This window comes from Atheta coriaria, unplaced genomic scaffold (assembly GCF_025399875.1).
Source record: "Atheta coriaria isolate IRGN ID8LTWV9N9 unplaced genomic scaffold, Caltech_Dcor_3.1 hic_scaffold_7_pilon, whole genome shotgun sequence".
NCBI lineage: Eukaryota > Metazoa > Arthropoda > Insecta > Coleoptera > Staphylinidae > Dalotia > Dalotia coriaria.
In genome coordinates, this window is record NW_027045449.1 from 10,522,259 (window position 1) to 10,549,420 (window position 27,162).

At 32.4% G+C, this 27,162-nt stretch overlaps 2 protein-coding genes and 9 non-coding genes across 11 annotated transcripts; 8 read left to right on the forward strand and 3 right to left on the reverse strand.

Annotated features, from left to right (window-relative positions):
* Positions 1-6,556: 6,556 nt before the first annotated feature.
* LOC135796260 (uncharacterized) lies at positions 6,557-16,430 on the forward strand. The gene is given in 6 exon segments (XM_065308194.1): positions 6,557-6,664; positions 7,674-7,830; positions 7,833-7,855; positions 7,913-8,230; positions 12,801-13,281; positions 15,666-16,430. Coding segments are annotated over 6 exon segments (1,185 nt in total). The 5' UTR covers positions 6,557-6,574; the 3' UTR covers positions 15,782-16,430.
* Positions 10,949-11,020, reverse strand: TRNAE-UUC (transfer RNA glutamic acid (anticodon UUC)). The gene has a single exon. It is a non-coding gene; the product is annotated as a tRNA-Glu (tRNA).
* Positions 13,442-13,513, forward strand: TRNAE-UUC (transfer RNA glutamic acid (anticodon UUC)). Its single transcript has one exon. It is a non-coding gene; the product is annotated as a tRNA-Glu (tRNA).
* On the reverse strand, positions 14,277-14,348 carry TRNAE-UUC (transfer RNA glutamic acid (anticodon UUC)). The gene has a single exon. It is a non-coding gene; the product is annotated as a tRNA-Glu (tRNA).
* Positions 14,444-14,515, forward strand: TRNAE-UUC (transfer RNA glutamic acid (anticodon UUC)). Its single transcript has one exon. It is a non-coding gene; the product is annotated as a tRNA-Glu (tRNA).
* TRNAE-CUC (transfer RNA glutamic acid (anticodon CUC)) lies at positions 14,857-14,928 on the reverse strand. Its single transcript has one exon. It is a non-coding gene; the product is annotated as a tRNA-Glu (tRNA).
* Positions 15,026-15,097, forward strand: TRNAE-CUC (transfer RNA glutamic acid (anticodon CUC)). The gene has a single exon. It is a non-coding gene; the product is annotated as a tRNA-Glu (tRNA).
* A 563-nt stretch (positions 16,431-16,993) lies between the features above and the next one.
* On the forward strand, positions 16,994-17,064 carry TRNAE-CUC (transfer RNA glutamic acid (anticodon CUC)). Its single transcript has one exon. It is a non-coding gene; the product is annotated as a tRNA-Glu (tRNA).
* Positions 17,065-17,283: 219 nt separating this feature from the next.
* Positions 17,284-17,355, forward strand: TRNAE-UUC (transfer RNA glutamic acid (anticodon UUC)). Its single transcript has one exon. It is a non-coding gene; the product is annotated as a tRNA-Glu (tRNA).
* Positions 17,356-17,574: 219 nt separating this feature from the next.
* On the forward strand, positions 17,575-17,646 carry TRNAE-CUC (transfer RNA glutamic acid (anticodon CUC)). The gene has a single exon. It is a non-coding gene; the product is annotated as a tRNA-Glu (tRNA).
* Positions 17,647-20,515: 2,869 nt separating this feature from the next.
* Positions 20,516-27,033, forward strand: LOC135796248 (transcription factor SPT20 homolog). Its single transcript, XM_065308180.1, has 2 exons — positions 20,516-20,857; positions 25,768-27,033. Exons 1-2 carry the CDS (start codon positions 20,834-20,836, stop codon positions 26,716-26,718), a joined length of 975 nt encoding a protein of 324 aa, XP_065164252.1. The 5' UTR covers positions 20,516-20,833; the 3' UTR covers positions 26,719-27,033.
* The last annotated feature ends 129 nt before the right edge of the window (positions 27,034-27,162 follow it).

Below are 27,162 nucleotides of genomic sequence, written 5' to 3' on the forward strand. Positions count from 1 at the left end.
AATTGGGAATATACTTAAGGGTGACATTTTGAAATGAACTGAATTTGTCAAAATTATTAATTGTCAGTTATTTGTTGTGAGAAGTCCTAAAAGTCACATATCTTTAAGTCATATACCTCAATTTTAAGCGCAGCCTTTTAAAAAATCCCAATATATTTCTGCTTTTGAAACGGCTCAAATCTACCCAAAAACAAAAATTAAACTTCATTGTTTTGCCAATTTTAAAAGTATGCGTAGAAAACACCCTATATCTTTGGATATATAAGTCCAATTATAACGTAATTTGAAACATTTTATAGAGGAACAGTTGCTCCTTTCCTTTATGTGCATTACAGCTTTCGACAAGACTTTGAAATGTCCAAAAAGGGCCATTAAAACAATAATCCTTTTATATACTCCTTATATTTTTATAAAAACACACTCTGTAGCTGGTACATAAAAAGGATAAATGGTCTGTTATTAGAAGAATGTTATAGTAGAGGAGTTTCTTTTTTGTTTTCTATATATTTGAGCACTTAAAAGGGCTTATTAATACCTTAAAATCTCAAAACTCTAGTAAATTGTGAATTTTATTGATCACGTGGACAAAAATACTTTTAAATTATTGCTTTTATCGTATTTTAATATTTACTATCTGTGAAATATGCTGAAGTAACATTTAAATTTAATAAATTTTTATTTTTATATTTTTTGTTTTTGGTCGAAACACAGGGCCGAACTAATTTCTAAATATTATTTGTGGTCGAACAACAGGGCCGAACTTTTTCTTACAATTTTTTCCGGTCGAAACCAAATAAAATTTTTAGAAGCAAATATCTCGGAATCTAAAAGCGTTAGGACAAAAATTCTTTTAAATCCTTGATCCTTGAAGAATACTCTACCGTATTAGCTATTAAAACACGAAATTTCAATTCACTCAAAACTGAAAAAAGTGCAAAGAGGTACCTCTTCTCACTTTTTCAATTTTTGAAAAAATCAAACTGAGCACGCTATCCTGTAGAGAACCCTTTAAGGATCAAGGACCTGAAGTCCTTTTTTGGCGCTCGCCTTTAGTTTCCGAGATAATCGCAATTTAAAACTTTAAACGCTAATAACTCGTGAATTAAAAGGGCTAGGATAAAAAGGACTTCAGATCCTTAAACCTTCAAGGATTCTTTACAGGATAGCGTGTTCAGTTCGATTTTTTCAAAAATTGAAAAACTGAGAAGAGGTACCTCTTTGCACTTTTTTCAGTTTTGAGAGAATCAAAATTTGCTGTTTTAATTACCTATCCTGTAGAGAATTCTTCAAGGATCAAGGATCTGAAAGAATTTTTGTCCTAACCCTTTTAGTTCCCGAGATATATGCATTTAAAAATTTTCTTTGGTTTCGCAGGAAAAAATTTTAAGAAAAAGTTCGACCCTGTTCTTCGAGCAAAAATAATTTTTAAAAATTAGTTCGACCCTGTGTTTCGAGCAAAAACCAAAAACCAAAAATAAAAATTTATTAAATTTGAATGGTATTTCAGCATATTTTACGGATAATAAATATTTAAAAGCGATAATAATAATAATACTTTTAAAGTATTTTCATCCTGGTGATCAATAAAAACACTAGTTTTGAGGCATTTTTGACGTTTTAGGGCATATTCAAGGCACTAATAAGCCGTTTTAAGGGCATAAATACATAGCAAACAAAAGAGAAACTCTCCTACTATCATAATCTTTGAATTTCTGGGCAATTATCCTTTTCAAACACTTGCTACAGGGTGTTTTTAACAAAAAATCAAGAGTTTTTCAAAGAATTATTGTTTTGATGACTCTTTTTAGGTCATTTCAAAGCCCTTACATAGGCAGAGATGCATCTTAAACAAAAGAACAACTCTTTTTCTATAAAATGTTATAAATTTCGTTAGAATTGGACTCATATATCCACAGATATAGAGTGTTTTCTACGCATATTTGACTCTGTTCTTTGATCAAAAATAATTTTTAAGAAGTTTTGGGAGCCACTTTAGGGCGTAACAATGAATTTCATATAAAAATAAGCAAAATATATATTTCGACAGATAAATTACAATTTTTTGTTGATTCTTAATCGAAAACTAAATGAAAATCACGAAATATTAGAAGGTAACAAACAGAACTAAGCCAATAATGAGTGTTGAAGTGAAAGACACACCTACATTAGACTCCAAGCACTAAGAACTGGAGAAGTACGAGAAGGTCGTTGGTTTTTTACGCATTTTTTTGCTATATCTGAAATATCTACCGATTGCGGTTGTAATTAAGGTGCAAACTTTACAGGCATGGCTGGAACTAGTTTAATTAGAATTGTGTTACAGCGCAAATACGGTCGAAACATGTTTTCATTTCAGGTAAATCACAGCGAGTTTATTTTCTTCCTTCAACGCGATCGCCAATCTCACAACCTTTAGATTATACATTTTTTTAACATATCACTTGCAAGAAATAATAAAATCACTCGTGAACAAAACATTAAAGCCTGCAATACTCATAGTGTAATATTATACAATTTCATGTGAATGAAATTTAATGAACGTAGTTCCGTTTGAAATATATATCCGTTATTATAAATTATATAAAATTAAGTTTAAACGTGTGCGATTTAGCGTAGAATAATGAATAATTATATTTTTTGTTTTGGAATGAAGTAATTATTTGAATGTCGTGTCCTTGCTTCCATTTCGAATTCACTAACGATAAAATAAATATCGTAAAGTTGAAGTTCGACAGAAAAAACAATGAACACGATTTGATGATGGTGTAATTCGATTCAGGGTCTTCCGCAAAAAGAAGACAAAGCATTCTCCCTCGAGAAAGCTCGACTAATTCACAACTAGTAAATTGCAGCCGTACGCATTTAATAATGATTGCTGTAACTCTAAGTATTCTATCCTTGAAAATTGTTATGTTTTGCTGGTTACATCAAAACACACGCCGATGGAGTTTTATTTGATATTATTTGGTTCGAAGCTAATCAATTCTGTTTACATAATTGTATTGAACGAATACAAAGCAACGCATAATTCTATTTTAAGTATCTGCTTAAAATTATTAACGTTTATTCTTGGAATGAATGAATGTTATGCAGATAAATTTGTTTGAGTGACTCTTGAAATATTTTTCGGCTGATTGAGATGAATGTGGATTGCGTGTGTGCCCATTGCTTACTCACCCGTGGCGAGGCAAAAGAAATGATCGTTGTGTGCCAAAATTAACGCATTGGAAATGTTCTAAGGTCAGAGGTGCAAGTGTTGTATAAGATGTGGATCAGAAGTGAAAAATTGTGGTTTTGTTTTATGGCATATATCAATAGCAATAATATTAGCATTTTGCAGCATGGATCTTGCACAAATTGTTGCTGGATTATAGTATTACAGATAATAACATCGATTATCTTGAAGCAATTGCACTTATATAATATGCATTATGGATCTGTTCGTAGGAGCAGATCTGTGTCACCAAGAGTTCAACAATAAGACATTCCATGAATTATTTGACATTCACATCCATTGCGAATTTCAGCATGTTACACATATTTTTATTGCGCGCGGTCGGTATTAATGTGCATGTTGCTTCATTCAATTGCTTTTACGTTGTTTAGGAGAGGCAAGTGTGAATAATTTACGATTTTCTTCGGATGTTTTGCAAGGGTTAATGATTTTTTATTTAAATAACACAATTGAATTCTATACTTTATTCATTTTATTCAGTTGGTTAACTTTATTCACAGGCATTAATTATATGTTTGGTCATTTGTAAAATTGCTCTTTATGTCATGTGTTAAATTAAGAATAAGTATCTTTAGTAGGAGGAAATCATATTACAGACAAGGAATTGTCTAATAAACAAATATCTATAAATTTTAATCGCACCCTTTAGAAAATTTCTTATATTTTGCCATAGAAAAGCATAATTTTAGGGTGGTTTTCTGTATTATATAAAACAATAATGCCTCTTTCATTTAACAAATATTTCTGCTTTTGAAACTGCTCAAATCTACCCTAAAACACAATTAAACTTCATTTTTTTGTGCCAATTTTAAAAAATTTGCGTAGAAAACACTCTGTATTTTTGGAAATATGAGTCCTATTCTAACATAACTTATAACATTTTATATAGGAAGAGTTCTTTTGTTTAATATGAGTCTTTGCCTACGAAAGGACTTTGAAATGCCCTAAAAGAGTCAGTAAACCAATATTTCTTCAAAAAACTCTAGTTTTTTTGTGATAAACACCCTGTTGCAAATATATTAAAAGAATAATTGCCCAGCAATAAAAAGAATATGATAGAAGAAGAGTTTCTCTTTTGATTGCGATGTATTTATGCCCTTAAAACGGCTAATTAATGCCCTAAAAATGCTTCAAAACCTTAAAAATGCCTCAAAATTTGTGTTTCGTATTGATCACGAGGATGAAAATACATTTAAAGTATTATTTTTATCGTTTTAAATATTTATTATCTGTAAAATATTCTGAAATAACGTTCAAGTTTAATAAATTTTTAATTTTATATTTTTTTATTTTTGCTCGAAAAACAGGGTCGAACTAATTTTTAAAATTTATTTTTGCCCGAAGAACAGGGGCAAACTTTTTCTTAAATTTTTTTCCGGTCAAAACCAAAATTTTTTTTTAAATACAAATATCTCGGAAACTAAAAGGGCTTGGACAAAAATTCTTTCAGATTCTTGATCCTTGAACAATTCTTTACCGGATTAACTATTAAAACACGATATTTCAATTCTCTCAAAACTGAAAAAAGTGCAAAGAGGTACCTCTTCTCACTTTTTCAATTTTTGAAAAAATGAAACTGAGCACGCTATCCTGTAGAGATCCCTTTAAGGATCAAGGAGCTGAAGTGCTTTTTTGGCGTTCGCCTTTAGTTTCCGAGATAATCGCAATTTAAAACTTTAAACGCTAATAACTCGTGAACTAAAAGGACTAGGATAAAAGCGACTTTGGATCCTTACTCCTTAAAGGATTCTTTACAGGATAGCGTGTTTAGTTTTATTTTTTCAAAAATCAAAAAAGTGAGAAGAGGTACCTCTTTGCACTTTTTTCGGTTTTGAGAGAATTGAAATTTCATGTTTTATTAGTTAATCCGCTAAAGAATTGTTCAAGGATCAAGGATCTGAAAGAATTTTTGTCCTAACCCTTTTAGTTTCCGAGATATTTGCTTTTAAAAATTTTATTTGGTTTCGACAGGAAAATATTTTAAGAAAAAGTTCGACCCTGTTCTTCGGCTGATAATAATTTCATTTAAAAAAGTTCGACCCTGTACTTCGGCCTAAAAATTTTTTTAAAGTTTGATTTTTTGTCTTACTAAAATTATGGTATAAGTCGTTTGACTCTGTTTTTCAACATACGATAAATAGAATTTTAGCCCAAGTTTAATCTTAAAATATGACTAAATAATTAAAATTTATTGAGAAAAATAGGGATTTTTAAAGGGCATTTCAGAGCAGTTCCTAAAGGTTTAGAGCACAGGAAAAATATGTGTGTGGTAAAGGGTCTCATTAACTATATCCTGACGATTAAAAATCAAAAATTACTTAATTAGTAAATGGCCATCCTAAGGATTTAAACAGGATATATCATACCCAACTTGTAAAGTAAACTTTAATCTTCTATTTAGTTATAAGAAACTCTAGACTTCTTCATTGGTATATGAGATGCAGAGTGTTTTCAAAGCTATGTTTCAAAAATTATTAGGAATGAAAACATATCTCTACCTCGCAAAAATAAATAATACCTACTACGCTATGATTTTATTATACGCTTATAATTTTAAATGCAAGATACAGGATGTTTCCAGATATGAAGTCAGTAGATAAAGAAACCCATTAAAACCGTTATCAGATTATTAATATAGGTGTTATTGATGCGCAAATCAAAATAAATTTAAAGTTGCAGTATAATAAATACTTAAATATAATTCTTTATTATTTTCAATGTGACTTTTCATTGAAAATTACTTTAATTTAAAAACCCACAACAAATTGTTCTTATTATTCACAATTTTATTGTCTTATATCATGAACTAATGTAACGTGTGCTGTGAAAGTAATTTTTTGAAATATCACCGCAAATAAATCAAAATACTTCATCTCGATACACTTATCTCTCGTTTAACTCGCCCACCAACAATACAAACAAGCACAATTTACAATTTATTTCCGATCAGTTTACTGCGTTGAGAAACGTTTTCGCTTTTTTTATTCTCTTTTCGCTTCTAACTACCGATCGTTTGTTACGAATATTCTCTGAACGACGCAATTCTTCGTATTTACCGGCTGCCGCCGGCGCAAAATAACAATAATGCAATCGCTTGTAATTGTTAATGTTGTTGTTCTTTCTTCGATGGCGAACGAAATCGAAATTTAAAAATGGTTTAGCAACGTAACCTCTCTATGAGCTATGAAGAGCTCCTCTGTAGGTGGTAGATGGTAGGAACACAATGTTCGACTGCGCCGTCCCTACCGACGTAGACGTTTCTCTGCGCGCGAAGAAGTCGAGGGGCCTTGAAGGATTTGATGGTGAGGACCTTATGCCATTATTTCGTATAAATATCGAATGGATAAGGAAGAAACATTCAGTATCAATTTGTGCATTCGCGTCGAAACACGACCAATCGACACGACATTCAACATGGCATTCTTTAAAGTAAGTAACAAACACTTTACTATACTTAAGTTAACTTAAGTCACATTTAAAATAAATTAAATCAAGTTTTATTTCAAAATTTTACGCAATATTTTTTTTGAAAATTTCAATATTTTGTAATATACAACCAGTCATACACTTACGGTAATTAAAATAACTATTGTTAAATAATGAGAGTATTAAATGTTAAGTACCGGCCTTGTTTCGTCAATAATACACTCAATACATTTAGAATGTTTAGCGCATCGTTCGCGCATCATTTGCAATGAAATAAATTTTCCCAGCGCGCAACACACACAAAATAAAAAAAACAAACGCTGATCTAGCACAGTTACGAAATTGACTTAGTTAATCGTGTGGTATAGGTTGTTGGAGTTTTTCACACAGCTGGGAATCATGTTGTTATGCAAATGACGATGTTTCCACGCACGGTTATTATTTTCATTTGAATAGGTGCGAATTCCATGCCGAACAATACGCCAACGACACGAGAGACAATTAAAATTAAAATTTTGAAAAATCAACAACACCTTATTATACAATATTGCAGTTGTCGTACATTCACCATAAATAAATATAAGATGAATGAATATCGAAATTCATTGATGGAATTAATGCATTATTGCATGTCGTTAATTATGCAAATGTGAACAGTTCAATAATATGATTCATTAGGATTTATTCATGGCATGCATTCGCATTAAGTCTTCTGTGCAGTTGTGATTTGCTTGTTGATTGTTATTGGTTAATGGTGGAGCGTGAGATTGCCCGGCGGTTTGATATATCACGAACTTACTGCTTTGAACTCTTGAGCGTATGCCGTAACGCTGTGGATTTTTTCGACGTTTTCAAAGTTTATCCAGCGGATGAAGTTACCAATGCATGCTATGACCTAATGAACAACTGGTCGGATTTTTGTGACATTTAACAATATTCACATGCATTGGAATTGAGTTTTATACATCATAACATAACCTTAAATTGAATTTAACCTAAAAATTTTGTTTAGTTGACTATTTTGGCTATTACCATTGCTGCGGTGCAGTGTGGGATCGCTCCGGTTGCATACCACGGTTACGCGGGTCACGGATATGGTGGACATGGTTACGCCGCTGCCCCCATCGCCGTTGCCGCCCCATTGCCGCCTATGGGCATGGACATGGACATGGTCATCATGACGTTGATTACTACGTAAAAATAAAAAAACTTAAAATTCAACTTAAAATTATTATAAATAAAAATTTTTAGGCCCATCCAAAATACTCCTACAACTATGGAGTCGCCGATGGCCTCACTGGTGACCACAAATCCCAGCACGAAAGCCGCGACGGTGACGTAGTGAAAGGCTCTTACTCCGTGGCTGAACCCGATGGTACCATCCGTACAGTACACTACACCGCCGATGACCACAATGGTTTCAATGCTGTGGTTACCAAGTCTGGACATGCTGTACACGCTGCTCCAATTGCTCACGCTGCTCCCATTGTACACGCTGCTCCTGTGGTTCATGCTGCACCTGCGGTTGCCTATGCTGGACACGCCCACGGATATGATGGCTACCATCATGCTGGTCTCTACCACGGACACCATGGACACTATTAGAAACATGCAACAACATAACCAAATTTATTGATGGTATTAATTAACTTTTTTTTTTATAAAAAGAAAAGGTTAATTGAATATTTATCAACTTGTCCGATATAGATGACGATCACACGCTGCGATATGAACTTGTATAAAGTATAAACATTGTATTGCCCTTTCCACACGATTTACGATTTTCAAGTACGCTTCTTGTAATGTAATAGAGTAAGTGCATTGCGTTGTTTATTTATAATTATAATGTTGTAATATATTGTCAATGAAGACGGCCAAGACATCGCAAGGAATATTAATTTATAAATAAGAAGTATTTTTGTAATGTAATATTCAACATGTTTGTTTTATTAATATAAAATATTATGTTCAAATCGTTTTTCTTTAAAAACAACCAAAAAAAAAGTTAAAAATGATTTGTTTTATAGGCAACTGTTCATACACTATATTTTGGTGCATTACTGGTTGCCTAGATAAAAACTTTTATAGTTTGAATGAATTATTTGATAACTAAAAGCTTAAACGATTGTTATTTAGTAAATCTTTTAATTAATTGCGAAATTATCACAAACAAAACACTTATTTCCGGCGTTAAATTGAGCAATTAAACAGATTCAGCACCACTGATGAGAACTGCATTTATTAACCAAATTAGCAATAAGCGTAATTAAATTTCTCACTGAGTGCACCGCGACTATGATTGTCGGCATACTAATAAACACATAAACGTAATTAATTGTATAATTAGCGTGCGCAAGGTGTCATTTTTTGAATTTACAATACTACAAGTACGTTTGCATCGAAATCTTGATGTAGTTTTTGTACAAACAATTCAATTATCCTTGAAATAAAATAAAAATTTCAACTTTTTTTCTGCTTAAAAAATACAATTTTTAAGATATTCTCATATGTACTTAATAAATTAGATGTAGACACTTGTGTGAAAAAATGTATGCGGGTCTTGACAATTTTCGTGAATAATTACAGCGATTCTTGTTGTATTTTTTTTTATCTCAGTCATTGTCTACCAGGCAGTAGTCGTAGATTTTTTCCATGTTACATACTGGTCATGTAGTTGCATAATATTAGCACAGTTCTCACCAGGCGAAGTACAACATGAAAATTAAGAGTAATCTCTGCACTGTTACAGTGTAAAGATGTTTTCTTCACATAAACACTTAATTTTTACTTATGAAAAAATGTGCTGTGGTTTTTTATGAACACATTGTATAATGAATGTTGTTTGTTTATGTTGCAACATGAGTTTTTGCCACTTTTGATGAAAAGTTAGTTTGTAATCTTTGCACCAGTGAACTACATTGTTATGAAAGAACATGAAGCATGTTATATGCAGATTTAAGTCTAAAAAACTTAAAATAACTTTAACACGTTGAGGACGGCGCGGTTTTTGGGTGTCTGTCGCATCGGGCGGCGTTTGAGCATTTTCAACTCCGTCTAATTAATTCAGCTGTGCGCCACTGGTGGTTATGCATTGCTGTATCAAAAAGCGATTGTTTTTGCAGTTGCGTCGCCATTTATTTATTTTCTTTGTAATGAATGCCTTTATCTTTAGAGTCCGACCGAAACTAGGTGCGAACTGAGATGGCAAGTGACGACCACGACTTAGCCGCGAGTTAGCCGAACGACGCACGATAATTCATGAACACTGAGTTTCGGTTCTGCCAAAAGTTTCAGCTAATTTTTGGCCGAAACTAAATTTGAAGCCAAAACTGAAACTTTGGTCGGTCACTATTTATTATAATATGTAATCTGAGTGACACATTTGATGACAAAGATGCAAGGCCCTGATTGTATAGGTGAAACGAGGAGAAGATATAACCTAACCAGTGGCGTAGTCAAAAATGAATAAGTCTGGTTTCAAATGAGCTGTGTACCACCGGTGGTACACGCCGTCCCACAGACCAGGCGCGTGTGTACCACCGGTGGTACACGCCGTCCTCAACGTGTTAATAATTGTTTGTTATGTTTTAAAATTATACCAAAAATAAAAAACAAACACGGAAATGGAGGTACAACAATTGTGTGATAACTTTTGGTGCAATAATAACAATTTTGATAAAAAAAATAATTTTTTACATTTATCTTCTAAACCATAACTCAAATTAGAAAATTTTACTAAGATAAAACATTCAAAATCTCATGTTCTTAAAGAATCTATAATAAAACCTAAATATTTTAAATTTTTGTTAGAATGACTTTTTAAAATAAATTTTTATAATCTTGGTTGAATCAGTGCTTCTATTTGATTACACCTGTTTCTTCACGCATTGTGCAATATGCTATTATTGAATGCGAAAAATAATTTTTACATACATAGTATAATTAAACGTTCTCCTTGTTTTGTGTGTTTGCTCAAGGTTTGTTTCACAAGTTCGCTGTGTACTTATTGCAGCTACTTAAAAACACGAAAGACCAAAACGCGATAACGCACTGTGCATTATATCGCCTTGTGAGTCATAATTTTCTGGTTGAAACACATTAAAACACATTGTTTTGGTATTTCATAGCTTTAGTACAGTTTTTAATTGTAAAAATGTTGAAATTAAAGTTTAAAAAAATGTTAATGTAATAAAATCATGATTATCCCCTGAATAAAAAATTATACAAAAATAAAGTTAAATTTCAAAGTTAAAATTTTCATGAAAATGCATAAATATGCAAAAAGACTTCCGATACCGGGAATCGAACCCGAGCCTGCTGGGTGAAAGCCAGCTATCCTAGCCACTAGACCATATCGGAGTTGTATAAGTTGTATATTACAGTACAACACCAAATCAACATTTGCTATAAATAATAAATTTATTTATATTCTCATCATCTTTTCATCATTCTCATCCTCTCATCTTCACCACACTTAATTTAGTCAGTTTCTCATCTAATCTTTGCAGGTAGTAATAATTTTCTCATTTCACATTTGTGTAATACATTTTCCTCACTTCTTCATTTATATTCCACAGTGCGTTTTATCAACCTACAATTACACACTCCGTCACGCATAATAATTATTTCATCATTTGTACATCATCGTCTCTCAATTTTTTCCTCTTTTTGTTTTCTCTTTTTCTCCGGCTTTGTTCTATTATATTAATAGAATTAAACTAAGCCATATTACGTGTTTTCACGAGTGAACTACCAACGACGTCACACACACAGACACAAAAAGTAAAATGTGTGTTAAATATTAAGACGATGTCAAAAGTGTAGCAATATACACGCACTAAATGAATTTAAATAATAAATCGTATAATAAATAACGTAAAATAAGCAAATTTTGTGTTTTTCCAGAGAAAAACAATTTTTTCTTAAAATTTAGTTTTTTTTTAATAAATTTTAAGTCAAACAGATAATAACTTGATTTATCCTTTAAACTCTGCATTTAATTAAGGCCAATTGTAAATATTTTGATTTATTAACCAAATAAAAGATTTCCATCGCAAATTTCTCACATTTTTTCAATTGTTTCATTCAAACATCAAAATTATAACGCACGCAATGACAATACGAGTAAGTAAATTCGTCCTTGTCTAATATTCAGCAACAAGACATAACAATTTCATAGAATACGTAATTACAAAATTGACTCAAAACCTTCCACGCATTCACGCACTCAAAAAAACCCTGAGACAAGGCAAAAACTGAAGTGAATATAATTTTTAGTCAGTGCGTTGGTTAGTTAGTTGTAAGTGACGCCTTGTGCAATGGCTTTTGTTTACGAGGTACTGGTGGGCTTCCACCATGAGTGTTAAATAATGGCGGGATGGAGTCTTGCATTGTTTTGAGGCGCATCGGGAAGTGCGTATAAAAAGGAGACTCTCGCAAAACGTCGCTCAGTTTCTCAAAAAAACTAGACTTGAGCGTTGTACGAATATTATTATCAATAAACATCAAAATTAATTTTTTTAATAAAAATTATTATTGTTTTGAGTGATTATAGTGAATATTTACATCAAAAACTATTATTTATCAAAGGATTAAATATTATAAAGGACTAAACATGAAGGTAATTAATTTTTTATTATTTTTATGATTTAATTAATTAATAATATGGTTAAAAATTATTTTTTATAAAGAACAATATCACAATATGTATCTATTGTTAATTTATTCCGTGAAAGTATTTTCTGATCAAGGATGTGTCAAAGAATAATTTTTAAATTAACGTTTGAATTGAGTTAAAATTCGTGTCAACTCATACAAATTACCATACTTAAACGATAGCATGACAGGTGGTTAATGTAATTTTGTTTGTTAATTTGTCACGTTCGCATGCGACAAAATTTCTCCACGCATAATTAAAAACACTTTGAAATCTACAACAATGTAAATATGATTTTTGATGTTTTAGACGTTTATATTGTCATTCACGATAATAATTTCATCAGTAGTTGCAAGACCTGGCGTGATAGGTCCTCATGCTGTATATGCTCCACATGCTATAGATTATTATGTAAGTTTTTATTGTTTTATCTTTAAACATTCCAAAATTAATATAATTTTATTTAAATTTTTATTTATTAAGTCTCACCCAAAATATGCGTTTAAATACGGCGTATCAGATCCACACACTGGTGATCATAAATCACAACATGAAAGCCGTGATGGTGATGTTGTTAAAGGGCAGTATTCGCTGGTGGAACCCGATGGTTCCGTACGTACCGTGGATTATACCGCTGACCCGGTGAACGGTTTCAACGCTGTGGTATCGAAGAGTGCTCCATCTATACATGGAGTGCCTGTTCATCATGCGCCAGCGGCACCTGTGGCTGTGCCAGTGCATCATCAAGCGATTCCAGTTGTGAAGCCTGTCGTTGCGTCTGTGCCGATTACTGCGCATGTACAACAGCAGCATATTCCAGTTCATGCGGTCGCCCAGCAGGTGCTGCCAGCTGTCGAGCCTGCGACGTACCAGTTGAAGCAGATTGTTGCGGCTGAGCCGTATTACAAGACGGTTGCGCAGGTTGCTCAGACGCATCCACAGCCGATTCTTGCTTCGCATTTAGGTGAGTAACTTAGAGTTTGGTTTGGATAGGAATTAGTTATGAATCTTGCAATGGTTAAAAGTAATTATTACTAGGTTTAAATAAGGAATTTAATTTTATTTGTGGAAAATACACACGAAAATTGATGTGAGGGAAAAAATCCGCGAACAACTTAAACAACTCCGATATGGTCTAGTGGCTAGGATAGCTGGCTTTCACCCAGCAGGCTCGGGTTCGATTCCCGGTATCGGAATACATTTTCTTTTAAATTTTCCGACAATAAAGTTTATAAGTGCTCTTGAATGATAAGAAAAAAATAAATGGTATAATTGATGCTGTATTTTAGGCAAAAAATTCAGAACATTTGTGTTTTTATCAGTCCTGGAATAGAGGAATTTGTGACTTTTGATATACAAATACTTATAATTGCTTAAATAACCTTGACCTTCCAAATATTTGGCTTTGTCATTAATTCTGTGAAGGTGGAGTAGGAGTGATAGGGGCTTGTTAATTGGTATAACCGTATCCGATCATCAATCAAATTACTTTTGATTTCTTATAAGCCCAAAATGCCAAATAAACAATGGCAATTTTAGTTAATTATTATATTTGGACAAGTTGCTTTAAGAGTTTGACAGCTTTGGCATTTGAAATGATATACATATATCACTTTTTATGCGTTTTTTCTTTCGTATTGATTATGTTTTCGAGTTTTTACATAGTTGCTTACTAGTTTACTTATACTGAATACTAGATTAACAACTAATGCAGTTTTTACCAATGCAGACACTCGACTCTGACATTTATCATGTCTTTGTTGTTAATTGGCACAAAGTAAAAAATATATCACTAAAACTTGAGATGTTGACTTGGGTTTTGGTTTGGTTTGGTATAATGATTAGTAATAATGAATCAAAATAAATTCTAACTTGTCAATTTTACAAAATAAGAGATTATTGCTTAAAAGTTAAAATTTTGGGCATTCATAGGCTTCCATAGCACAAAATGCAAAAGATTTCCGGTACCGGGAATCGAACCCGAGCCTGCTGGGTGAAAGCCAGCTATCCTAGCCACTAGACCATACCGGATATATCCTTTAATTAATTTGTTCAAAATTCCATTTTTGTTTTATATCATTCGCAAATTATTCTCGGAAATGTGCTGGAGTGCAGGACTAGTCATATCCGGTATGGTCTAGTGGCTAGGATAGCTGGCTTTCACCCAGCAGGCTCGGGTTCGATTCCCGGTACCGGAAATCCTTTTAAATAAGGACCCCTTCGTTATCAACTACTTTCGGTATTGGTGCGTGTGCCGTATATTACCGAACATGGGTCTAGCAATTCGTTGAAAAGTGGTATCGGTCCCTTTATCAAAGAATCCACATCTGTAAGATCAAAGAGATGAGATTTTTCATGTATTAATGTATAGCAATTGCAACCTTGCTTAAATATTCAAAATTTACATTCAATATTGTGGCAGTTATGATTTGGTGCCTTATAACAATACCTTGCAGTCAATACTAAGTTGCTCTTACGGATTAAGCTTAGATATCCAAAAGCTGTTGTTCTACCTGTAAGTTCAAAAACATTAAAAAGCTTCCGGTACCGGGAATCGAACCCGAGCCTGCTGGGTGAGAGCCAGCTATCCTAGCCACTAGACCATACCGGATGATGTATTAATTAATTAATCCAAATTAATCCAAATTTTGGATATTATCATATGCTAATTATATCCGGAAAAGTGCTGCACTTCAATGCTTTATATATCCGGTATGGTCTAGTGGCTAGGATAGCTGGCTCTCACCCAGCAGGCCCGGGTTCGATTCCCGGTACCGGAATGTTTTTCTTCTTCAAACCAATATTTAAACTTTTGTGCAAAAGCATCACCATTTAAGTGAACAATAATAACTTGAAAGTAGTTCGAGTATATTCCAATGTTAATGCCATGCTCCCACAAAATGCGTGATTGCCACCATTGTTGCATTTGCATTCGCGTTGGACTTGGATTCGGTATATTTTGTCAATAAGAAATTACCCGTTGACATTTCAGTCATGGAAAAAATCACGATTGCAAAATATCGCTGCTCCAGATTTTGTTTTGTGGTCATTACAAAACATCAGCACGCATGTAAATACATCTAGATATGTTTCATTGACTGATTAACGAGTTTATAAACTCGTAAACTTGACTTTAAAAATATGCAAATCGCAATTATCACGCATACTAATCACAAAACTCAAATTAATTAATTTACTTATAAAAAATATTAAGAACAAACCGAAAACGAAAAAAGAAACAAATAAATTCATAACTTATTTATTTATTTATTTATTATATTTGCTGACCTTTAAGTTTATGCGTATGAGTTGTGCATATTATGTAATTGTTTAAAACGATAATTTTAGGTTTGAACCACGGCTATTACGGCGGCTACGAGACGGCGTATTTGGGACATCAGCAACACGGCTACGATTACGACCTGAACGGCTATTATGACGACCATTACGATGGACATTATTAAAATCCATCTCGCATCGTCCACGCATTGTCGAACTTTACCAATTCATGAAAGCCACACGCTAATCGCACGTGTGTGCATGTGCCTTCTGACTATTTTAGCCGTTTAGATCGTAGATACTCAAAACCAAAAAATATTTTATGCTTTGTAATCATAAGACAAAGATCATAGACGTAACTTATTCAAATATTTTCGCTAAACTTGTGTAAAAATATGTAAATATGGCTTCAAAACTTGGAGAAATGCATTTTTTAGAGTTTAAGTTGTAAACATGAAATAAACAAAAGTATTTGTAGAAAGTGTTTGAATTTTCTTGAAATAATTGAATTTAGCGAAATGAACAAATCGTGTGTGTGGTTAAATGCCAAATTTATCTCTCGATGTTCAACATTCCGCTTATGAATTTACATAACATTTGAGCAGATATTCTAAACTATCGAAGAAGAAATATTCACACGAAACTTTCAATGGCTTTCAATTTCAATGAATTCATTGACATTTTCAAAGTGGTTTACTCGATATGAAAACAGGTGAAATGCTTCAAATTTTTATACAAATTTCCGTAAACTTTTATGTAATATTATAATATACCAACAATAAATTTAATACTTTATTTATATTTGTATTTAAATAAATGTGAAATTTGTTTTAATTTATGTTTATATTTTATTTATGTTGAAATGTAATTTTCTTTGATTTTCATTTCGACTTGAATTAAAATTTTGAGTGGGAACAAAGACACAAAGAGTCTTAGCGTTAAATATTTATATCACCGAGGCGTGACATCCACAACGAACGCACTAAGTAGCCGCATAGTATTGAGATTTATGCAAATGTTGTAATAATAATAATAATACTAAATGCGATGAATCTATTTCCATCTCATGTGGATAATACATGCGAAATATACTTCTGCATAGTTTACAAAGCGTCTGAAGAGTATCATGAATGTGAATGTGACTTCAATTTTAATGCAAAAGTGATTCATGCTATTTAAACTCATAAATTATTTAGATTTTATTCGTGTTTGTATTGTGTAGTTTAGTTTGTCGCTTTCTATCGTTAAAATGCTGAATTGAGATGTTAAATTGTCAGAAATGGTTGTAATACGTGTAGTGGTCATAATGTTATCAATATTTATAACTGACTTTTGATATTAGCGTTATTTTTAGATAATTTTTGCAGTTAATTTTGGACATTTATTATTGTTTTTCATCCGGTATGGTCTAGTGGCTAGGATAGCTGGCTCTCACCCAGCAGGCCGGGTTCGATTCCCGGTACCGGAAATCTTTTACGTTTTTGATATTTATAACTACCGGAAATGTGAGCTTATGTGGCAAGAATGACATGTAAAGGATAGTTGTGTTGCCATTATGGTTAACCACCAAATCATAAAATCATATGAGTTAATCGAAAATCATGCAAAATATTGCAAATAACCCATTTTTGAAACTATTGGATAAATTACATTTCCGGAAAATTGCTAATACCTTAGATTGTTCATATCCGGTATGGTCTAGTGGCTAGGATAGCTGGCTTTCACCCAGCAGGCTCGGGTTCGATTCCCGGTACCGGAAATCTTTTGCGTTTTTTGATCTTTACAATAACCGGAGGTAAGAACTTCGTTCCTCGGAAAGACTTGTAAAATTAGTTGTGCTGTCATCATTGTTGAACCTCAAATCATAACATTTCTAGGGAAACCGAAAATCAAGTAAAATATTGTGAAAAACTGCATTTTTGATAGTTTTGGAGGTAAAATATATACGGAAAACTGCTATCATCGTTAATTGTTTATATCCGGTATGGTCTAGTGGCTAGGATAGCTGGCTCTCACCCAGCAGGCCCGGGTTCGATTCCCGGTACCGGAATATTTTTCTTGTTTTCCTCAATTTCTTAATTTCTAAGGAATATAAAAATTAATTCATTTGAAAGCAACCAATAACTTGATATGCTGACTATCATGTAGTTCAAATGAATACCTACACTAAATCAATAACATCAATTTTATAGTTGTTTATTTGAGAATAAATGGTAGCTAAAAATTTTGCCTTCAAATTTGGTGAAACGCCTCGTTAAACTAACAACTCGCGACTTTTACCAATTATATTCAAACAATAACCGATATTTACGTAAAATTACACATTTCTTTGGCTTAAACTGTCGTTAAATTTTTAAACTTAACATTTATAGCAGTAATTGCAATATGAACCAATATAAACCACTTAAAACAATTAACTAAACCACAATAACTAAAGTAAAAACAAAAAAAAACATTCATATTTACATTGTCCTTCAAAAATCATACAAAAATGACAAAATAAAAATATAATATTTTACTACTTTAAATCAATATAATATTACTTTACTTTTATTTACTTAAGTAATAATTTTTCAAATAAATAAAAATAAATACATTTTTTTAACTCGCACACGGATGTATAATCCATAATTATTAAGTACTCTTTACTTTAATTAAAAATTCACACAATATTCTTGTTTACATAAAGAAAATACTATCAAATCAATTATAAAGCGGATACAGAAGTTAATCTGCAGCAGGATGCAATTTATTAAATTAAAAAACTCAACATCACATTTAAATCCTTTTCAATTTCAATTAAAACCATTCACAAGCATTGTGAGAGCACAAAACTATAAAACGCAATGTGGTAATGTTAATGTGTGAACACACATCTCCAGCTGAGTTCATATCTCTATATTTACTCTATGTGTTTTTGCCTATTTCTCTTTTTATATCCTATTGTGATATCTTTATTCAAACTCTCTGAATAACTGAAAATTACTACATCCGAGCTCAAAATATACATGCATTTCAACCCATTCACCTTGTAGGCATCAAACTGCAACAATTGGCAAATGATTAAACATGTAAAAAAAATCACTCGCAATAAACATCCGCTGAATGCAATTTTTTCGACGAGTTAAACTCGACCTTGGTACGAATGAAGAGATTTCATACATCCCGACATCCTCATCCTAGTTTTGTAAATATTCTGCTTAATTACAATTCACGAAATGCGTAATAGCGTAATGCTCGAAATTGAATGGAAATATAAATCTTGTTGCGTTATTTGCACATTTATGAATATAGACAATGAGATGAATAAATATTCATAAAGTGCAATTTATTAGATGTGGAATTGGTAGTGCTGTTTGCGCGGTTTGTGAATTCATCATCATCAATATTAAAACATGTGTTAAGTGACGTTTGAATGCATGTTAATTGTAATTTAATATCTAATTAAACATAACAATAAATTATAATCACAATAAATTACTTTTACCATAAAACATTTATTACTGTTACATCCGAGTTGATTTTTATTGAAAACTAGCTTTAACCCGCGGCTTCGCTCGCGTTGAATCAATCAAATAAATATTAGAAATCATTATACATAGTTGAAACGGATTGATAGAAAGAATGTATATTTCACTGCTTGGCTAGGATTATCTATGTGAAAAAATTACTACATGCAATAAAGTTTTAAATTTTAGATGGAATGCTAGATGGCGTTAAAGTAGTCAATTAGCCAGATGCAGTGGTGTTAGTGACTAAACAATTTCTTTATTTTATTTTAAAAAATAATTATTTTTATTAAATAAAAAGTAGCCTATAACCTATCGGGGACCACTAAGAATATGTGTACAAATTTTTATGATGATCTGTTAAGTAGTTTTTGCGTGAAAGCACGATAAACTTCAGGACATACGCATTTATAATATTAGTAAGGATTGGAAAAATGTATTATTTTTTTCATTTTAGAGCTTATTATCTGTCAAATTAATCAATAAAACCCTCAATTTTATTGTATATAAGTGAAAATCTGTTAAAAATGCATTTTGCGCCATCTAGATGTGAATTATACAACTAAAACTATGATTTAATCACTGTTTTCACTTTTATCCCCAATTTTACACCTTTACAGTAATATTTTTGCAACAAAAACTAACCTATCTCCTATTCTGATATATTATCTTTAATTTTGTGAAGTTTTATAAAAATTGGTTGATTGGTTTTGCGTAAATGAGTAACAAACATACAATTTACAGTTTTTTACATAAAAATCATCCTAACTTTAAGTGTCATATACAAATACGTGACTTTAATCCAAAGGACTTTTGACTAATGTTAAGTTAGTAATATGTATTCATTCAGTTCAATGTTACACTGAAATTTGTGGTTAAAACTTTCAAAAAGCCGCAGTCACACAAACCGTGTAGCAATATTGAAGCAATGCATTTGATGATATATTATTAGTGACCACACGTAACTTATTGTTATTGTACGCGTACAACAACACAAATAAAATAATAATGAATATGACTGGATTGTAAAAGCTATGTAAAGACATCATATGTGTGCTGATTAGCAATAAAACTCAGAATTACAAAGAAATGAAATAAAACATCAATCGCTCCGCCTCAGTAACATGATTGGTCAGATAATGTAAAGGCGTGAATTTTACAAAGGGCGGAGCAAAATTTAACAGATTAACTCATAATGCTTATAAAATTTAATTTTTTATTATTATAAACTTACATAATCATTTCTTCAGGCCGCACGAACCCTAATTACACATTACACCGAAAAAAACAAAAAACAAAAGTTTGCCTAATTTGCTCGCAGATGTGTTCGCATAACCTCGCAAAACCTGTTGCAGTGGCATCAGAAGACAGGCGGGCGTCTGATAGTGAACTCGGTCGCGGTTTGCATCGCGGACAGGGCAGACAGGCGGCGAAGCAAAACGCGAAACGGCGAAGCGACGACGCGACCCAGCCAGTCGGCGGCGATTACGAAATAATGAAGCACGGCATCAAGAGCGTACCGCGCGCTCAGTTTATTTGACAACACTTTGCGATGCACACGTATTTTTTTAAATAAAATATTCACCTCGTGCGAGATACTTCACGAACAATTTCTAAACTATTTCTAATTTATTTTCGGAATAAATATTTAATAAAAAGTGAAAAAATTTAAATAAAAACTTGTGGTTTCATTCTCAGTGGACTTATTTATTAGAATAATTTATCAACATGATTGGAAGGTTAATAATAACGGTAAGTTGAATTTTTAAACATTTTAAAATTAATTTAATTAAATTTATGTGTTATATAATAAATTTTGGTCATCTTGTGTGTATATTTCCTTTCGTTTTCATCTCGTGTCGTCCAAAACAACATTCGCTGCTTTTGCTCGCCACTGGTTTTTTTCACTTTCATTTGCTCTTGTTTAAGTAAATAAACACAAAAAACTGCAATTACTCTCGTTTCTTAATCGTTTTAAAGGTGAAACTACTAAATTAGGTAAATATTAAATTACATCAGGTTTAAGTGTGAATTTATACTGAATTACATTACTCTATTACTCTTATCGTGACACCGCCAGCTTTCTAAGGGGTTAATGAACAAAGCTTATCATTAAGTAATCACGTTATTCATGCCTATAGGCATTAAATAACACGCTGTCCATTTAAACCTGCAACCTGCTGAAGTAATTGTTTGCGCGGACGCAAGCCGAATACGAAATCGTCGCCGACGCGATGAACAAACTAGGTGGCACCCAATTTCTAATTAGATGCAGTCTTTCATTGCGCCGCTCGTTATCGCAATGGTAATCCGAATCGCACCGCAGCTCGGGACGTGCGCGCACACAAAGATTGACGCGAATAAAGAGTTAAACGAATGGTCATGTAACACGCACGTTGCGCTGCGGTTTGCAATAAACTATTGAAGACGCCGAGAATATAGAAGAAAAGCAAATACCTTATTAACCTAAAAACGTGATTAAAGCAATTGGTATTTACATGTCAAAGTAATTTTTTAATTTTTATTTATTTTTATGAATTTTAAGTTTTTAGTTTGAAAATTGACAATAATTTATTGGTATTAACATAATCGTACGCCCAATACCTCCAAATGTGAAATTAGCATAATTACCACAGATTGAGATTAAAATGTTTTGGTATCAAGGTCTTTGTTATGCAAAGCTGCGCACATGTGCCCACCGAAATGTGTAATGAATTTATTTATCATCAGATGCTTGAAAAAAGACACAATAAACACATCTACCTAATACGCAATTAACGATTAATCACCGTGAAGGTATTATTAAGGAATTAAGATTAATTATAGATATGTTTTTCATCCGTAACAAAATTCTAAATGATATTTTGCATACAAAGGAAGCAAAAACGTTTAAACGTTTTGTTTAATATTAAAATTCATTTTTAAAGTTTTAATTAACGTGTTCACAAGATTCTACAAGTTTTTACACGGATTTTAAGTAAATATTATGTAAAATACTAAAAATTTTATTTTTTAAACATTTTTATTACTTTTTATTACTTTTAAAGGAAGTCTTTGTTCTAATAATGACTAAAACTATTGTTTAAGATGATATAATACTCATCTACTAATTTTTATTGATGATTATATAATCCCCATGAGAATACTGCACTTTATTCACATTAGGAGTTTTTATCGTTGACATTTACTAAGAAAAAGTCGTGTTTTTTTTTAATGATTAAGAGTAGAAGAAACCTTGAATAAATTAATCAACGCATCGAGCGAAAAAGTCGCCGCTGTCGCTTCTGAACGACTTTGACGACACAATTTACAATTCTACGACCATCCGAGAGTGAAAACCACTCCAAATATGTAAATATGTTGCAATTAAGTAAGCGTTGCTTACAATCCGCACAATTGTAAGCACACTTACCGCACGATAATAAATATTTTATCTTTAACAGTCACTGACGGCAATTATATTCCCGTATTAATCGATTACGATCATTATTATTACCTGTACATTTTTGATAGATGCTAATAAATGCAAATTGCAATTATCGACTTTACTTAAAAGCCACTGGAAATAATTTACTGGGATACATCCGTGAAGATTTATTTTTTCTTTAGTGTCACGTTTATTTTATTGCATTAACATGAAGTGCTTCTAAGTTATTAATAAATAAATAATTTAAATGAAATTGTTATTAATTTTTATGAGTAGGTAATTCATATTCTTTGCCTACTGGGAAATGTACAGTTAAGTTTCTCTTCATTTGCATGATGGAATTCAATCCATTATGATGAGTGCGTGCCGGTGACGACAATTAGCAAATTGCACGGTTATAAATTAACACTTAATTCTATTGTTATTAGCCGCGTATTATAAACGCGTACGTGACAAATGAAATTCCTGTCGTGATCGATTGTTTCAAGTCCTCAAGCGTCATTTAGTTGTAAATTAAACATTAAAACAAATAAAAAAGAAAATATCGTCACGATGTGCATAATTTCCGAACGCCTCACAGAGAAAGACTTTCTCTTACATAACCTCCTCGAATGCTGCACTTGTGCACAAATCTTCTGCAATTGCTTCCTTTCTCATATTCGCTATTATTACTATTAGCATGCGCATGTTGCAGAATGAGGAAGGTGACTTTTTCCCTAGTCGCGTATCACTTTATTTTCTATTATTTTATATCAGACGTGAAGATGTGCATTATGCGCAGCCATGATAGGTATTATTTCCTTTGTTGCCCGGTTGGCGGAAAAGCAGGAAAGAAAAGAAGCTGCGACACATTGACCTATGACAACCGAGCGCCTTTCAAGCAATTACGGACACTTACAACGTGCGCTGACTAAAGTGTGAAAGATCAAACGATTAATGCGCGATGAAAGAAAGCTGCATGTGGGAATTATATTGGTTTAAGTTCTGTGTTATTAAAACCATTGTTTTAATAACATGTACTGAAATGAAATGAAAGTAAAACCGCATTTTATTATCGAATTGGAAATAATTTAACCATGGAGTCATTAAAATAAAAATAAAATAAAATCCCGACCTTAGATATATTTATTTTTATTTATATTTTGACATAATTTGAATATTTTTATAGATGCTATAAAGAAATGTCCTTGAATATAATAAAAATGCAATATAAATTATTTCTTCCGCTTCGAATGCTCTTGAAACAACTTTTTTGAATATTTAAATCAGTAGGAATGATTGACACGATACATTACATCGAAAAAAATCCATCATTCCGTCAATTAGATGATGCAAGATTCTGACTAAACTCAAACGTCATGTTTATATTAAGAATAATGATTTCTAATTAATCTTCAATCACTTTGACATTGATTTACATTGCTCTTGACCTTGTATTGTATTGAAAATTATTGCAAGCAATGAAGAAATAATTTATTTCAATTATTCTCGTCAATATTCACGATTTAAATAGATTTTCGTGATTTATGCAATTGCAGATTTCAAGATGTTTGTTTGTTGTGTGTTGCAAGTGATGTTGTGTTGCCCAGATGCTGTAATCGAATTAAAATTGCACAAAATGCAGTAATGGGCAAACATCGAGTTGCATTAGATTGAAATATGCCAAATGCTCGCGAGTTACAGTTTTTGTTGACGTTGAAGATGGCGAAAAACGCCAGTAAAACTTCTCTCAACTTCTAACTCAGTTGCTGGTAACTCAAGGAGGAAAAACACGAGTACCACAAATGCATATCTTTAATCTTCACGCTGTGTAACCATGTTCACTGCTCTTATGCTTAGCCGAAGAATAATGGCCGCACCGAAACCAATTTGTTCGCTGCTTGTTTATCGTGCACAAAAGATTCTGTTACACGTAACCGAAATTTCAAAACGTATTCTTTTCCGCGTCGGATGTTTCTGAGTGCTAATGATAATAAAAACAAACCTCCAGGTGATTATTCAGATGATACGCGTCGGATTTAATAGTTTCCGTCATGAAAACAAACGATTTTTGCCAATTACAGAATGATTCAATGGATAATTAAACGCGTGTCGTCCTTGAGTCTTAAAATAAACCAGTTTCAAGAGCAGAACATCTCTGGTCTCAGCTAATGAGTAAATTTTGTTGTTGACTTCTACATCATCTTCGTTTGTTGAGTTTATAGACATTTAAATACCAAATGGTGTGATTGGCTTTACGCGTACTGGAAACTAATAACTCGATAACTCGCATGAACTACGAGGAACATTAAAAGCGCTTGCGCTAAGTTAAGTTAATAATAAAACACGCAATGAAACATTACATAATGCGCATCGCAGCATAAATGGCAGAACGCGTCTTAAGTGTAGGTAATTTGTTCGATATTTATTAATGTGAGGTGCATGACTGCCGAGATTAATTTTCTTCTTCACTTCACACGCCAATCTGATGATAAAATTTGTAGATAAATTTATGCAAATGTTTAATGACACGAAGAGGTATTTGATTTAAATTATATTTAATTGTCGGTTGTGTACTTTTGTGGACATTTATAAAATATTTCGTCATGTTATAAATTGATTATAAAAGGGTTAAAGTATATTAAGTATCAATTGACTAAATTCCAGTTTTTGTCACAAGATTGATTAAAAGTGAACGTATGGAGCGTTTAATCAATCTAGTTCTTAATAACGTTTAGCCACGTGATGCTTACGCTATTTTTTCTGCTTCTACTTTAGTTCCACGTTGAGTTTTTGTGTTTAAACTTTTAATTTGAAATTTTCGAAATTTACTCGCACACTACTAGAAAATGTAAGGTTATAAATAGTTTTGTGTTGCTCCGTAGGCAAATGCGCAGGCGCAAGCTCCGTCTCGTAAATAATACCCGTGGATAATGGACATTACTCACATCTTGACCGTCCGAATATAAAGTACCACCTTTTGTATCTAAAAACCGTGGAAAAACTTGCGCTTTAAATATGGAAGTAAAAAATTATTTTAAAAATTATATTTATTTATCTAGATCATAATTTATATGGTAATATATAGCCTCAAGACATTTTTGTTTGTCTCATCAAAAAATCACACAATATTATAGCCTATAATAACAGGTTGTTGTCTTTTTAAACAAGATAACTTGTCAAGGTTCAATAATTATAGTTTATCACTTGTGTTACAAATCATAATATTAATTTTCTTGTTTTGATTTGTTTCCAGATCGCCTGTGCCTCTTTCGTCAACACAAAACCTATAATGGTATCTTTCGGAACAAATGGAGGTCCAATTGTTCCTCCAACACCAAGAACCACAACACTAAATCCTCTTGCACCCAAAAATCCAGCGCCTGTTTATGAAGATCAAAGCGATGACATTCCACCGCCTGTTTACCGAGCACCAACACCAAACCAATACAGAAATTTAATCAATTCTTACAAACCTAATCCCAATTTACAACTAGGCACACCGTTGGATATTAAATATCAAGATTTGAATACGCTGTCGCAGTTGCAAGTCCAACAACAGAAAGCTGAGTTGGCCAGGCAACAAGGACTGGGATATACAGGCGCACAAGTATTTGGAGTACAAGAATATGAATATGATAATGCTAGGAATAGACAAAATCAACAAAATCAACAGAATCAAGGTCAAGGTCAACTCACAAGCGCCCAGCAATTCGTACAACAATACATCCCGAAAAGACAAGTTCAACCAAACAATCAAGTTCAATCACAGACACCTACCACAACTGAAAAACCTCAACCTCAAGAACAGAAACAAAATATAAGACAACAGAGACATCCACAAAAAGATCAAGCTGTGCAAGGTGCGACCAGATACACCAGAGTATATTCTGTGAGTGAACCACAACCGCAACAGCAACAACCTCAGCCTCAATATAACTATCGGTTTCATTACAATTATAACAACAATCAACAAAACCAGAATCAGCAGCAGCAACAGCAGAATCAACTCAACCAGCAACAGCAACAGCAACAGCAACAAACTCCTGGCTTTGGTGTGGCTTTCTCGTCGGGATTGAGATATTACGTGCCGCAATATTATTATTATGATAGCAGGCAGCAACAGCAACAGCAATATCAGCAGAATTATCATAAGTCACATCATGGCTACAATGAAGTGAACAGTAACGCCATCTATGGTCATTGAAGTATTATTTTGTCGTTGGAGTAAAAATTAAAGTCATTAAAATTTTGTTTTTTTATTATTTTTGAATTTGTGTTTGAGAGAAGTAAAAAGTTCGCTATTATGTAGGAAAATTAAGTTTTAAACATAATTAAGACCAGTAAGTGCCAATGCCAATTAGTTTTAATTATTGTATGACCATCATCAACAAGAAATAAGAAAAAGGACGAAATCACTGCAATCGTATGCCAATTAAATTAAATTTAAATGATTAAATGATATTTTTCTAATGTCACATGTGTATGTACTTTCTGTAAATAAATAAATTCGTAGTTTTAATTTTTGTCTTCGACCATACCTTGAATTTTTATTTATTTATCTATTAAATGCTGATAGTAGATTTTTAATGTTAATGGTTATCCTTGACATTAGCTGTTGGTTCTAAATTACAGTACATTAACCTTGCTT